General features: G+C 47.5%; 1 protein-coding gene across 2 annotated transcripts in view; it reads left to right on the top strand.

Annotated features, from left to right (window-relative positions):
- The window catches only part of RPTOR (regulatory associated protein of MTOR complex 1), a 161,088-nt gene that overhangs the window by 131,151 nt on the left and 14,023 nt on the right, over positions 1 to 15,914 (top strand). For both annotated transcript variants that reach the window (XM_059828083.1, XM_059828082.1), the window contains 4 exons: positions 4,302 to 4,407; positions 6,750 to 6,864; positions 7,372 to 7,496; positions 8,782 to 8,886. In XM_059828083.1, the coding sequence (XP_059684066.1) occupies positions 4,302 to 4,407; positions 6,750 to 6,864; positions 7,372 to 7,496; positions 8,782 to 8,886 (451 nt within the window). The remainder of the gene's footprint in view (positions 1 to 4,301; positions 4,408 to 6,749; positions 6,865 to 7,371; positions 7,497 to 8,781; positions 8,887 to 15,914) is intronic.

The raw sequence follows: 15,914 nt of genomic DNA, 5'->3' as shown, positions 1-15,914 counted from the left end.
TTCTGCATTATTGCCGTTTTTCTTCTCTCAAAGCTCCGTGACCCTCCTACAGTATCGCAGAATCGTGTCAGGTTTCTTTCTATGCAGGCTCAGGCCCCGTTACTTTCTCTTTTTAACTTGCCTATTCACCAAACTGCAACCAGCCTCAATCAGCTTAATGACAACACTGGGACTGGTGAGACCCAGAGTCTGGATCAGAAGTGGAGCCACCTGAAGTAAGTAGCGCTCAGTGAGTATATTTTGGGCATTTTCAGCTGCGATCCCAGCTGGACCTGGGGGAAGATCTTGGACACACACAGATCCTGGCGGAAACATCTTTGCAGGAACCTCCCTTACCAGTTCCAAGGTGATGACATCCCCCGTCTGCAGAGCCTTTGGCACAGAGAATATGGTTGGTTGAGTCACCTGTACTAAAGCCAAGACTTTAACGTATGCCCTTCGTGTTCTCCTACTGCAAGGAGCTGGATTGCATCGTAAAGTGATACATGGATATAACCCCTTCACAACACAGCGATCCTCTGGGCGAGCATCTGGGACTCCCCTTTGCTCACATCTTCAGAGGAAGAAGAGGAAGACAAAGATTGGCAAACAGCTGATTGTGGAAGCAGAGGCCGCCCTAGAGCGTACGTGAATTTACGGGTGCTGCAGGAAGATGCCCGGGCACCCGAAGTGGAACAGGCCAGGAAAAGACATCATCCGTTCTTTGCTCTGCTGGGGAAGAAGGGCTTTTGCTGGGGATGGTGTCCAGCTTTCAGGTTTGTCGCATTCAAGCAGCACACCAGCAGCGCGGATGCAAACAGGGGAACTGAAACAAAGAGCGACTGATTAGATAGGATTCCATGCGGGAAAATCTAGGCAGGGCCCTTCTCTCCCCTCATCAGTTGATGCCTCACTCATGCATTGGATCTCAGTAGCATGCTGGGGGTCTGAGGTAGTGAAATAACCTCTCCTGAATGTTTTCCTGACACATCTACGGAGTCTGCTTTGCCTGCTGCCCTGTCCGGAGTGCGGGGTGCCCGCAGGAGCTGTGTGCGGTAGCAGAGGCAGGGTGTGTTTGGTTTCTGTGAATCGCTTTTGCTGACCTGGCATAGCACAGGTCGCTGTTGTATCGCCCAGCACAAGTGTTGTCTCCAGAATGGCTGAAGCAATCAGAGATCACGTCTAACAAGATGTAGAAGGATTTTTGTCACTGTCAGTTCTGCCCAGACAGCGGAGAGGAAAGCCTTAAGCAGTGGACAGTGAAGATGCCTTTACTCTCTACCTAAGGAAATGGTAATAACCATTTTAATTCCTTTTTTAAGGACCTGTGTATGAATGCAGGAGTCAAGGATGCAGCAGGATGCTACAGTTGAAAGGACAGTAAACGTGCTCCAGAGACTGTGCAAAAAGAGGAGGAGGTTTCAGTGAGGAGAAGGGCGGTGCGGTGTGTGAATCCTGAGGGGATGGGGCTGGGCCCTGCCTGCAGGCAGCCTGGGAAGGAGGAGGTGCCGGGCCCGGCGCAGGTGGGTAGAGACAAGCACCTGCAGCCTTCGGTGCCTCGGGGAAAGCCCCTGCAGCAGCCCGCTCTCCGTGAACGCACGCTCCCATCAGCGAGCTTGGCCCGCTGCAGCCTCTCGGGGATGTCCGCCGGTGGGTCGGTGGTACCCCGCGAGAAGCGTGTAGTTGCCTACAGTTTTAAAAGGTTCTGTATGTGCGTTTTCAAAAATAAATGCTTTGGCGTTGTTGGGGAGGAGGAGTTGTGCTCTTTTTACAGTAACATCTTATGCTTTTGCTGCGTTTATCGTGCAGGTCTTCACCTGATTTCGGAAAGGATCTCAGGTGTGTGTGGGCTTTGGGTTGTCAGTGGTTGGACCTTTGATGGTTGGACATTTGGCGATTTATTGTCTCCAAAGCAATCAATATACGCAGTTTCAACACAACGAGCGGTATTGGAGATTTCTCACAAGCCAGCCTGCCAGAACTTCCCCAGAGATTTGTCATCCCATCGGTGACAAGCTTTAGGCAGCGCTGGCCGTACTTCTGTCTTGGTTTCTTGCTCGGTGCCTTTTGCCATCTGCTCCTCCGCTTGCAGGTGGCCTTCAGGACACACCAGGCGAGTGGGGTTTTGAATGGAAAGGCCATTTCTGCCACCAAAACCCACTCACTGCTCTTCAGCAGTGGCCGAGGCAGAAGCTGTCCTAGCGAGCTTGGGGGGACGGGCAGTCACCGAGTAGCATGGATGGAGGGGTGCTTGTTGGTCTCGATGAGCTTGGTATGTGCCTTTCTGCATTGCTATTCCTGTTGATTGGGAGCCCACACGCCGTCTCCCTCTCATCAGAGTATTTCGTCCTACAGTCGCTTGCACTAAGCGTACTTCCAGCCATGTCTGAGGCTTGTCTTGCTGTATGTGGTCTACTGATGCTATAGTGTCTAGGGATCATACCCTGAGAGACCTCGTTATAGGAGGAATCTTTATTACTGATATCAGATGATAAAACAACTGCCTGCTCAGCCTCCTTGGAAGAGTTATTTTTCTTCAGACCTGAAAAGCCCAGCAACTCCTTTAATCTGATATTCTTTATCTGCTGGAATGAAGAGTGCTTTGCTCAACTGAATAACTGAGTATTCCTTAGTCCTAAACTGTGAACTGGAGGAGAATTTACCATTCTGCTGGTTCCCTTCCCTCCCCCTGGTCTTTTAGGTCTTACTTTAATTTATTCCCAGAGAAGCTGGATTTTCATTAAGGTGTAGGTGTAATCTCTCAGCTCTCAAATCTCCTTTGATGTATTTTATCTTACGTTTGTTTATTGCTTTACATTATTGGTCATTTGTCATTGCCTTTCTAAGAGATGTTGTATTCTTGAACAATGGAAATAGTAGTGCTTTTCTTTTTTTGCCAGGAGGAAAGGTGGAGGGTGGGTTTCTTTTTTTTTATTTATTTTAAAGAAGCAGAAACTCAGCTCAGTAATAGTTGTTTTCCAAAGGATAGTGCATTTTGGAGACAGTATATATCATAGTGACAGACGATTTAAGTACCTTCCTATTCAGGGAAAAAAGTGTGTGTTTGTGGGGAATGGGGAAGGAGCGAAAGGACTTTGTCCTTTTTGTCTGCCTTCTCCAAGAGTTACTCCTCTTGGAACAGCCATCGTTTCCTTCATCGAAAGAAGCTAGACTAGAGTCCTGTACTCAGCTCCTTAATTGATCCAAGGATGTTTCTAGAGCAGTGGTGTTACTAGACTTGGATAGTTTTTTAAGCTTGAAATAAAAGACACATCATATGTAACTCCTGCAGTGCTTTGGGGAATGAGATCATACGGGTTTATTCCTTTTGATCCCATACCTTGACTAAGGGTGTGAACACCCGTGATCTCTGCCAGACGTTAGGCGCAGTACCTTGACTTCTCAAGGAGCTGCCGGTAGCGCTGGTGCCGAATCCAGAAGTGGCCTTCTGGCTAGAGGACGGGTTTTGCGGGAAAGTCGTGGTAGGATGCCGAAGCCTGGAGCTATGGGGTGTGAATAAATATAATAAAATAGGTCAGAGTGGCTGGGTACTGCTCCAGAGACTGCTGTCTCCAATTTCAGGTGGAAGTTTGTGTGTAATCAAACCAAGATGACACGGGGGCATAATTTTCTTGCAACCAATTCTGGTACGGGAAACTGGAACAGTTGCCGTTACTAGTAAATGAGATCTTGGTAACATGAGCATCTCAGGGATTCGAAAATAAAGTAATGCCTTTTTTGGCCTGCAGTCATCTATTAGCAATGAAAGCAAGATTTTAATGTGTTCTGAGCTTTCTGTCTGTATTAAAGCTGTGTTCTCTATTTAATCTCAAGATTGCTACGTGATGCTTTTCAGCTGAAAAGTGTTAAGCAGAGTAATCTGTATTTCACTGAAATTGGGCTCGCGTTGTGTAGGGAGGAAAGGAGTTACGGTGACTGGGTGTGCAGGAGGAAGAGGTTCCTCACCAACCCGTCGCCTGGGGTACAGCCATGGGTGATCTGAACGTGCCTGGCTCTTCAGAAACCCCACGTTGTTCGCTTTGGAGAAACGCCTGCAACTTAAAGACAAGACAAAATATAGGACAGCAAAAGGAAGTGGGAAGAGATTACAGATGATGGGCAAGATTTAGTCAGAAAGATGCTCAAGTATTTAATGACATGATGTCCCATGAGCTCCTCCGTTTGCTGCCTGAAGCTGGAGACCCTAAAGAATTTGTCTTTAGTCTGACATGCATGTGTGTGAGCATGTGTCACAATGGTAATTCACAGAGTTTTGATGGTTACTGTTGTTTTGTGTTGTGAATACGCTGATACACTGAAAGATCCCAGAAGAGCACGACCTGGAGAGCCAGATTCGCAAGGAGAGAGAGTGGCGGTTTCTGCGCAACGCTCGTGTCAGGAAGCAAGCCCAGAAGATCATCCAGAAGGGTGAGTGATTTCCCTCTTGCCCACGCTGCAGGCGGCTTCCTCGCGCTCCGAGCGCTGCGCTTAGTCAGGACGCTGAACTGTAAAACCCCGATTAATAATGACCCCATGCTGACCCTCAAATTGGAAAGGTGCCTGCGCTCCCTCCCACGTGCAGGCGAGGCGATAGGACCTCATCCTGCTGCAGGGCGTTTCGCTAGTAGTGACTCGCCTTTCCCTTCTCAGTTGCTGGTTTTGTACGCCAGATCAGGGGAGTGACCACTTCGGATGTCGAATGTCTGCCTTCCCCTTCGAAAACTTAACTCCAGCGCCGTGTTAGAGAATGGGGTGGTCGGTCACAGGGGGAGTGCTCAGCCGGAGCGTGGCCCCGGGCTGGCTGACCTGTGAGGCCAGCGCCGGAGTGGAGCAGCCTAAGAGCAATGACTTCTTTGAAGGAGGAGAGAGCTTGCCATGAAAGCAGTCTTCCCCACTTATAAGAATTGACAGAGCACCCAATTTTCAATGCAAGTGTTGGCGCCCGAGCCCTCTCAGCTGACGGGCAGCAGCTGAGCTCTTCAGCCATGTACCCGATCACAGCCGGCACCTCCGCAAGAGCCAGAGCAGCCGGCATGAAATCGATAATGCAGAGGCCCTTAACAGATGGTATTGATTTACCATTTGGGCTTTTCCTCCCTGTCCTGTTAAAGTTCGGATGGATACTGTAGGTTATGTTTTTAAAGGGATAGAAGAGTATTGTAGGATAAACTTCAGAGCCGCGGTCTGGCCGAGAAGGCTCCGGCAGTGTTTGACGTGTGTCAGACACCGTTTGGACGGCCGGTCGTGGCAAACGAGCCCTGTCGATCTGCTGGATGTGTCCTCCACGTGCTCAGAAGACATCTCAGCGATGTCTTTCACGTTCCCTGCTCTGCTGAGCTCTGTACATGATTGCTTACTCCTTACTACTTGTATGTACAGCTTTATGTGTGCTTACACGTTTCCCTCTAACATGCCTCAGGTTCATGTTTCATGAGTGTGTACTCTCCAGAAAGCAGATACTGCTTTTATTGAGACTCTTTAGGCCTCTACGAGGCAGTGGTTGGGCTAGAATTCTTTTAGCACAGGAATTCATTCGAATACCGTGGAACCCAATGAAGTGCCCTCAGAATTTGCATACTTAAATTATTCCTGCTTGTGCGCCTTGAACGGCAGAGGCTGGGGAGCAGCGTTTACGGCAGCTCTTCTCATGGCGTCCTCCCAGCAGCGTTCCGGGGCAGAGCCCTACGGGTGGGTGGTGTTCCCCTCCTGGGATGCTCGCTGAGGCATGCAGAGTTGGAAATAATCATTTGCTGAATGAAGAACTGCCCAAGGCTCAGCTCCTGCGTGTACCTCGTTGTCTGGAGGTTTGCTGGGCTCGAGTCAGTACAATGGGGTAGCTTAGTGTTGTGAAGCTGCACAATATCATAAACCAGAATAATACAGAAATTAAACTGGAGCTCGGGAGATGACTTGGGAGATCTTTTTGAATACAAAGGGGATTTTTCATGCTTGCCTGAAGAAGTTAAATCTTTTTCTAGGCAGTGTTCATATTTGGTTGCTTGACCTGAGCGACTAAAATGCCAGTATTCATTAAAAAAAAGAAAATGTGAAATATTAAAAAGAATTAAAATAGACTAACAATCTTTTAATGAAAATTAGATTAAATGGATGCATTCTAAAACAAACTAGAACTGGGTAAATGTCTCCTGGGCTTACGGTTTTGTGTGATGAATTCATACTGTGCCAAAAAATTGCAGTGTCAGGGGTACCAAAACTGTGAAGAGCAAACTGTTCCGAAGAAAAGATGGGAAAGGTCTTTAACCATCATTTTAATGTCTCCTTGGAAAATACATTTTTTATTTGCAAATTAACTGAAAATTTAAAAGAGCTGAAATGGAAGGTTAAATAAATAATCCACAAGCTAAAATGGAATACTGTGTTTTAAGTTGAAAAAAAGCATTTTCATTTTTTTTATTTTGAAAAAATAATAATGACTTTTCCATCAACACAAACTGGCACTTCTCTGGGCTTGGTTGTGCTTGCTTGCTGTGTTCTCTTCAGTTACCGAAGCACAGGACCCCCTGATTTGTCACCACGGTGTTTAGTTTGTACCTGACGAGGTGCGACAATCAGCCTGAGGAGTCGAGACTGTCGGATAGCTGGGGTCTGAGAAGGTTCTTGGAGGAGGAGAGCGTTGGGGGGTCTGTTGGTGAGAAGAGGAGGAGGAGAGTGGTGACACGTGGCACTGGGAAGCTGGGGGGGTCCGAGCCCCGTTCCTCGGGCGGGATGTTCCCAGGCACTGAGCCGTGGCTGCCTCTGTCCCCCCCCAGGTATTTCCCGGCTGGATGATCAGATCTTCCTCAACAGAAACCCCGGCGTGCCCTCCGTGGTGAAGTTCCACCCGTTCACGCCCTGCATCGCCGTAGCTGACAAAGACAGCATCTGGTAAGAGTTTCCCCAGTCTCTGAAGCACCCGCTGCCCTGCCACCGCGCAGCACGTGCGGACGAGTTCAGAGTGGCACGTCAAAGATTGCGTATGGATTATCGTGGGGTAGCACTGCCATATGTTGTTCCTTTTTTCTTTTCCCCACTCCCCTCCATGGCCTTCCTTCCCTCTTTCAGGGCAGGGAGACAGGGCAGGGTCCTCCCGGAGTTCAGTGCCGTAGTTGTAAGCATTGCACTGAGTCCTTTCCTACGGGAGGTGCTGGGTTAGAGGGCTGCAAGTGAATCCTGACAGATTTGTAATAGTTACTTACAATTGGGCTTTTATCCTATTTCTTTCACAGAAGGGTGACGTACATTATTAATAATACGCTGCTGAATACCAAAGGAGAAAACCAAATTAAATCGGTATCCAGTGTATATAATTTTTAGTTTTGCTGTAATGAGTAGATCTCTTTACAGCTTGCACAGATAACCAAGAACTGACTTGATATTTTTTTCCTCCCCCAGTTTTTGGGACTGGGAGAAAGGGGAAAAGCTGGACTATTTCCACAACGGGAACCCTCGATACACCAGGATCACAGCAATGGAGTACCTGAATGGACAGGACTGCTCCTTGCTGCTGACTGCCACAGGTAAATAACACAGTTTCCCACGTATGAGAGCAGGACTTGGGGGCCTTCACAGAACTCAAGTCCATGTGGGCTGTTCTGGTCCTCTTGCTCTCCCCTCTATGAATTTGGCCCAAGCTGACCCTTCCCTCGCCTGTGGCTTGCCTGCCTGGTCTCAGCTGAGGAGGATTTCCAGGATCAAACTGAAAGTTGTTTTTGGCAGCACTGAAATCTCTTCACTGTTTAAGTAGGTGCTGCAAAGATTTTCAAATGACTAACAAGTCAAATGCTTGCTGAAACCATTTCCCATCACAGCTTTATTCGTTACATCATTCCGAGTCTTTACCTGTCATTGCAAGTTGCTTGTAAGCTCCTCCTGTACAATGCCTCGGGCAACGTGATTTCGGTTGGTTAAAAGCAGCTGTCCAGAGCTGAAAAGGAAATCGTGCCGCAATCGAAGTATAAGAAATCAAATTCTCTTACTTGTGCTGTTTTAAGTCTAGAGCAGTCAGGGCTTATTTTAAGCACTAAACTTCTCAAACAGTTCTGAGTTTCTCTCTAGTCCATGTATCTCGCCCAGGGGAAACGGTTCTCTAGAATGCCCTGTTGCATCACGGAAGGTAGCATGAAGAGCTCTTTCCCATTCATTGGTCTGTAAAGCTGTGAGTAAGATCTGCTTCTCTCCTGAGGAACCATTCCAAACCTGTCAATCTAAGTGTTTTCAATAGCTTTTCAAACTTCATGCTGAACTGTACAGGTTGGGTATAATTAAGAGAGGTGGAAGAGGAGCTGAGAGGGCCTTTAGGACATTTTCCTTTCAATTTATTGATTCTTAGCACAGAAGTTCACAGATGGGGAACAAATGGAAAAAATACATGATGTTCTTGAAAGATTTGCTGCTGATGGGCTGGGCTTTGATGCAGCTTCTTCTGAGGGGTTGTATTTTGTATTTAGTAGGGTACTTCTGTGGCTCTCGGCACCGATAGCAAGGAGGACAGAGACAAGTCCTAGAGGAAATGAATGGGTCAAAGAAACGGAGCGACATCTAATGTCAGGTGTTATTCGAGGGAAGGAAAAAAGCTCTTCCAGAACAGTTCCCAGTAGAACAATGCTGTAGGTTTTACAGATGTAAGATTAAAGAGGAAAAATAACGCTAATAAAAAGGAATAAGTTCAAGTGACACTCTCAGTTTTGGAGTTTGTATGACTACAGTTCCGCTTCGTCGTCTTCCTTTGTTGCACACAAGTAATCATGAGAGTTGCATCAGCAGTGACGTTGCATTGTGTTCTCTTTTTCTGTGCTCCCCAAGATGATGGTGCCATCAGAGTGTGGAAGAACTTTGCAGACCTGGAAAAGAACCCAGAGATGGTAACTGCCTGGCAGGGGCTGTCAGACATGCTGCCAACTACACGAGGTGGGCTCCCACTAAGTTTTGTTGGGGGGGTTAAAAATAGTTTGTGATGGTAGGGTTTTTTCTAGGGATGGGGAGAATAAAATGGGTTTCTCAACTTCAGCCATCAGTAACATCCTTGTTCAACAGTCTCTGCCTTCTGGAATGGCCTTTTGCCAGGCCTTGGTGAGGAATTACTTTTCCAGTTCTCACAAAACAAACCAATAAAACCGAAAGCCCAAAACAGCAACCTCACACACAGCCTGAAGATCAAACAGAGCAGCCTCTTGCTGGGGAGCAGAAGGGTACAAAGTCCTTGTCTTCCACAAGCTTCACAGCAGCTGTCTTGTCCAAGTGTTCCTCTTAACTGCCTTCCTAAGGAGAGAACTGTAGAGCAACGGTGGAACTGGGCGCTGCCTGGCTCCATGTTCAGCATGGCAGGAGGTTATTCTTCCCCTTTGGGTGGGACAGTAGCTCACATATTGCCTCTTTCCTCCTGATGGGCTGCTCAGCCTTTGCACAGCTTTGCATGTTGCACCTGTGACCTCCTTTAGCCTGAGCTGAAATTGTGGCAATTATTCTTTGCTGTTTATTGTGGGTCAGGAGGTGGCAAGAGAATATGCAATCTAAATCTGTCACGTGCAGAAGGACAGCACAGTTAGACACTGACCTGCTTTGAATGTTAGAAAAGTTGGATAGCAAACGATGTAGAAAGGAGCGCTGGCGTCCAGCCGTACACAGGATGAAGCCAGAAGACCGGTTTGAGTAACCCTGAAGTCTGTTTTAGGACATTAAAGGAGGTGGACATTTCGTCCTCCCGAGACCTGGTAATGTACTAATGCTCTGATGGTGGTTCGCTGTCACTTAAATATTTCTAATCAAGGCTACAAGTTTTTCTAAATGTGCAGTAGTTCAATCAGCACTCGTGGGATTGATGCAGGAATTGCTGGGTGAGGCTCCCTGGCTTCTGCTGTGCAGGAGGTCAGATGAGATGACCATCATAACTCATCCTGACCTTAAAAGCTGACAGTTCTCATTTCTGAGTTTGTGTGGTTCATCGCAGGAGCCTGACACAGCTCTTTTAGCTATTCATTGGATTTTACTGGTGCTGCCTTGTTGAGCTTGTCTCTGCTATGTTTTCCTTAACACCTCAGGGTTCATCTCTGGTGTTTTAGGAAAGAGGAACTGTATTTGAGGTAACTTTAGGCTCTGTGCCTCTCTGCGGTATGTGCACAAAACTGATTATAAGCTGCTGGAAGTTTGCAGCATACTGTGAAAATGGCCATGGTCAAAACCTGCTCTTTGCAGAGATGTCAGTAAAAGCAGGAGGAAAACAGTGGGAATGCACCGCGTGGTGAAAGGCCTGGATCTCCTTGGGCGGAGAGGAACGTGTCCGGTAGTCATCTCAAGTTGCCCTTTGTAGTGTCATTCGGTTGGTCGGTGTTTCTTTCTTGTCAACACCAGCTTTCCTGAAGGATGTTGGTTAATGTTTACCATCCCTGGGTTCAGGATCTTGCTTCCTTGGTGCTGGTAACGGACTCGCCCAAACAAGTGGGAGTTCTGCTCTGCTCATCGGCTTCGTGCTGCATCGTCAGTCGTGTTCAGGGGGAATGCTGACAGACGCCGACTGAACTCCTCCTTCAGGCTAATTCCGTTTTCCTGCCTTGCTTTCTACGTGCACCTTATCAAGGCGTAGCATTTGCTGGTCGTACCTTACTCTCTACAGGCCTTTAATACAGCAGAAAGGATTGTTAGCATCGATGTTTGACATTGCACAGTAGGTTAAGAGCTGAGGCGAGAGCTGATTTAGCTATAAGAGTTGAATGGTTATGCCTGCCAAAACAGGAGTGTTAAAACTTTTAAGTCTGTTCTCTTTAAGATCTTTTTTTTGCCTTTTTCTTCCCTGCATAGTCTTAGGAAGTCTGGGTCCTGTTTTCTTTGCCTTTCACCTTTTGGAGCAATAGAACTAGGTTCAGGAGAAGAGAAGGACAGATTTCTTTGTGGAGAGAGAAATAAATGTAGTCACTTCAAAAGAGCTACGTGGATCAAGTCCCCGTGGAAATGAGACTCTCCTGAACAGTTATCTTTTCCTACCACAACCATAGTTGTGGTCCAGCACTGGCTCATAAAACTGAAGATGCATCTTTGAAGCTGCAGAGCTCAGGAGTTTTACTGGAGTTTGTTTGCTCCTAGTATTGATTTCCTTCCCTCTTCTCCCACTCTTCTCCCCCGTGTCATACTCATCTCTGAATTTAATAGTCGTCTTGACAGCAACCAGAATACTGACTTTTTTCTAGGCGGTTTTCCCACTTACAAAAGGAGGGAGGAGTATGTAATACCTAAATATGTCCTTTGGAAGCTTGAAGAGCATCCCTGGGTTGTCAAAGTAATAGGAGGTCACCAATAACATGCTCAGGGGCTGCTTGAGAGGGGGGAACAGACCAGAGAGAGGCACAGAACTTAAACTTTTATACTCTGTAAAGGACTCGTTTGTGTTGTGCAGCCCAATGTACGAGAAATGAGCGGATACAGCCAAGTTAGTGTGTTAAACCTAGCCCCAGTTCATTGCACTTAATAGTTGACTTGAGACTCAGGTGGGTGAGTCTTAATTAAAACACTGGCAAACTGCTGTGTGTGTACCCTCTTTTTTCTATGTAAGATTTGTTGATTTTGATCTTGTTTACATCAGCACTCATGATGCACCAAGAAAGTCTCTTTCAATCAAAATCAGGGTGTTTAAAGAAGCGTCGGTACCAGGTGCTCTAGCGTAAGGCAGTGACTGGGAATCTCCAGCATGAGAGATGGAGGGGGCTGAGAAAAAGGCAGAATCCCTGTTGTTAATAGCCTAGTGTTTCAAAAGATGTAGGAAAAACTAAGCATTTTCTATTCAGCAGCATAGGAAGAACATAAACCTGACATGCTCTGAAGCTGTGATTTCACAGCAGGAAGCTTTGGGAATTCTAGCAATTTCTATAGAAAAGGGTGTTTGAAGGCTGCGGGTTGTGTGAGCGGTGTGAGCTTGCAGAGCAGCACAGGGACCCATCACCTGGTGTTGGCACGAGGGCTCGGTTTGGAGCCGCTCTGAATTTGCGCTGCCGGGCAGGCTGGGTCGCGCAGCTCTCCGGCTGTCTCTTACGACAAGTGGCCGTGCTCGTGCTTCTGAACAAAACTGCTGTGTTTTGTATGGTTTCTTTGCGGCAAAGGGAAACAAGTCACGATGCCCCGGTCAGAATGGCTTTGCCCTTTAAAGCAGTACAGTTCTGAAATTTGGAAAAATACAGAAGTGTAACAAGCTGCTTCACAATTACCAGATGCCGTTTGCTCAGCTGGTCCCTCCCCAGCTCTTTGTGTGCTCTCTGCAGATGCCTGCGTTGTTTTCCCTTCTCCAGTTCAGCAAAGAGAACCAGTATATCACTTCTAAAGGGGTGCCAGGGGAGAACCGAAGGGCTCAGCCCGGTCTCTTCCTGAATGCCTGGAGCTCCCTGTGCAAGATTTTCCAGGGTTGTTCCAAGGTGCCTCTCACTTCCCCGATTGCTGACTTACTGCCTAGTGGCTAGAAACTAGTCTGTGTCTGCGGCTAACTTAAGGGCTGTTTCAAGGGAGCACCCGTGAGCTGTCTGCACTCTCTCCGTGCTGGTTAGCTGTCCCTTATCCCTGGTTAGCTATACCAGCACAGCCGCCCTCGCTGCGAGGAGCCCAGACCTTCCATGGCAGAAGCCTCCTGTTCTGTGCTTGGTTTGATTTGTACAGATGCCATGAGTTATTTGGATTTCCGTCTGTCACTTCCTGATGCGTTTTACTTCAGAACAGGGACCAGATCATGCAAAAGATAGTCTCCTTGTTCAAGAAGAAATGTCAAATCTGTGCTGTTGTCAGCCAGCCAGAATACTCGCTTCACACATGACAAGTGCCACCGTTGATGGCTTCCCAGGGAACGCTGTGATTGAACTAGTGCCTGCTCTCTGGAAGGAGGCATGTGCTGCTCTTGGTGCTTCTGCTTCTCTTTTATGTTCTTTCCTTTAATTTGAGTTGCTTTTTCTAATCCTTTTTTAAGATTTATTTTTGCTCTGGCTGACCAACTTACCTTTAGCGTCAAGCCCTTAATCCCTGTCTTCTCACAGGTCTGGCCCGAAGGGTTTCAATCTATCTTGACAGAAGTAAACAGGGAGGTGAGTGCTTTCTTTCCTGTTACCTACGACCAGCTGGGGTGGGAAGGACCTCCTCGTCTGGCTTCGGGTTGGTTGGCTGCTTGGTTGGTTGGTTTTCTGGCATTGTTTGAATGACTGCTGGGTCCTCGTGGTTCCTGGAAAGCTTTGCTGCTTCTACCTCTCCCATTCCTTGCCTTGCGTCTGTGTCCGTAACAGCCGTGAGAAGTGCAGGGAGGGTGTCTGTGCTCTCTAGGGAAGCGTAGCCAGCCGCTGGGAAAAGGGCGTCTTCGTGTTGTACTCTCTGAGCTTTCTGCAGGGTTTGGGTGGGCTGTACAAGTCTCTCTTTCCAGGGAGATTTCAAAGCATCCCTGGACAAAAGGGTTTGAATGACAGGTTCCAAACATGAACCACCGTTAAGCTAATGTGGGTTTTACTGGGGTTTATTTGTAATGCACTTTTGCTGTAAAGACCGCGTGAAAAGGAGAAGCTGATGAATCTTTCCCAGGAGGCTTAGAATAGTGGACTTTTGGCAAGGATATGCCTAATAAATTTTACAAATTCTGTTCCTTCACGTGGAAGGAAGGTAAATGAACTCCCCAGCCTCCATCTGCAGAAGCCAGGACTGTGCGGTGTCTGCATTGCTCTGGAGCCTGGCCCCCTCTGCTGCCGCCGAGGTCTTCGGGGGAACCAGATGGCTAATGTGTCAGGGCATCGTTGTGTGTACGCGCGTCCATGGATGTGAATGTTGATTAGTCATCTTGGGTTATTCATCAATATTTGCTGATTGAGAAGAGCTGCATGTGTCTGTAATGATTAATAGGACGATGATTGCAGTGGTGTGTGATTCAGAGCTCTTTAGCTTGAGGTCTTTGCAAATCTCTCTCTTACTGTTCAGAGACAGAGCACTGGGATGGAAATTAGCAAAGCTGATGTTGCTGATAGCTGCCTGGCTCTGCATTTCACTCAAAAATCTTCTGGCGAACGGAAAGGCTAAAATTAGCAAGACTTGGCTGCAGGGAATTCCCCGCTCAGTAAACCGGGCATCCGAACAGTTTAAGGAAATACCAGCCGCTCCCTTGCTGGATCAATACTGCTGATGCCAAGCAATCGCACTCTGTCCCAAGCACACAAGTAACTGTGAATCAATAAAATGCATCCACCAGCAAAAGTATTCCTTCTCTCCCACTGAAGAAGTCTTAAAAACGTATGAGATTAGCTATTTGCTTGATGGAAAAGTACATCAGCAATATTTAGATAAACTATACTAGCTTTGTCACTAAAGCACAGAAAATCTGTTCTCATTGCCTAGGCTTCTGAGAGGAATTTTTACCAAAAGAAAGATAGGGCACTATCTCTTTATTCTCACATCGCTGGATGCTGGTTGTAGGCACGAATCACCAGGCACTGCTGTGTGCAGATCAGTGGTAAATTAGAGAAAGACCAATGGCTTAATGGTCCAGGTCGGATCAGGCCACCGTGCAAGCCAGCCCGGGAATCCCTGAAGTTCCTGTGAGCACAGAGCCGTGTCTGCAGCCGCCGCGTTCAGCATCATGAAGGCAGCTGAGCTAGCAGGAGCCTCGAGATGTGCGAGTGTGACCCTCTGCCCGGGCTGCTTCACCTCCTGCTCCGTCAGAGCTCTCTTGGGGTGTCTCAGCGCAGCGCTGCATTACCTCCCGTCAGCATAACTGAATGTGCGATATCAAGAAGGAGACGGTGTTAACAAGAGAATATACATCTGACCTGTGCCCACCTCTATCCATCGCTGCCTCGTGGGGGTTGTTGGTGCGGATATGTAAACAGCCATAATCTGTCTTACCTCGAGAAAATTTATACTGGTGCCAAGCAAGAAAAAATAAGCACATACTTGCCGGTTCCCTGCTTCCTTCCTGCTCTCCTGGGGCTTCCGAAACAAAGCGAAAGACGTCAAATACCTGCTCTGCGGAAAAACAGGACCTTGCCTCTGGAGGCTCTGCTCTGCTTTGAATACTGCTGACTCTTCTGGCAGCCAGTCAGCAATCCAGATGGGAGAGGGTGGAGAGGCAGCCTCGGAGTGTTCTTAGAAATAAAAGTTAGCAGCTTACTGGAGGGGGAGCTTCATGGGGAGCCGCAGGGCTCCTGCGCTGCGTGGGGCAGCCTGCGACGGAGAGGAGCCTTGGCAGGGGGAAGGCTCTAACCTGCAAAAGGAGCTGATCGAATGAGCAAACTCAAGCAGAGCTTATACTGGAGAACGGAGGGAGAGAAAAAAGGAGAGTGAGTCTTCCCCCATCTCCCAGGGCTTGGTATCTTGTCCTTTAGGAATAAGAAGTTTGGGAGAAGCACCTTATTTCTGGTCAGATTTCTTTATGGCAATAAAATAATTGGAGAAGTTGCAGCTCCAGGGGTTTGTGTTCTTTTAATTGGATTCCCAGCATCACAGCTACTCTACTCCCTTGCTGCGCATAGTCCTTGGCATAGGAAGAGTGATACTTTTTGAAAGGATGTCGTAGAAATTAATGATGAGTGAGGTCATCCAACCCTCCCACTGCTTCCTGGAAATTAAAACAGTGATGCACCTCATTGCTTAACCAGGAGGGCCCATGATTAAAAAACCATCAGTCAGAATCCAAGATGCTTTTATATTGTGTTCTGTGTAGGAATTCCTGATTTCATTGAAATGCCAAGTACAGGTTGGCCCCGTTCCAGTCACGATAAAAATAAGTGCAGATGCTCAGAATGCAGCTGCTTTCAACACCAGTGTTTTTTATTGAAATTTATACAAGAAACTATCCCGTCAAGACAAATATCTGTTGCTCGTGGGAACTGTGAGGGAACAACCGTAGAAAGTTACAGCTTCAAGAATGGCTGTTGATATGTGTTGCCTTGTATATAACCTCGCATCATACAGGACTGCAAGTATTTGTGTTA

This window comes from Gavia stellata, chromosome 22, assembly GCF_030936135.1.
Source record: "Gavia stellata isolate bGavSte3 chromosome 22, bGavSte3.hap2, whole genome shotgun sequence".
NCBI lineage: Eukaryota > Metazoa > Chordata > Aves > Gaviiformes > Gaviidae > Gavia > Gavia stellata.
This window is presented reverse-complemented; position numbering and strand designations above follow the sequence as displayed.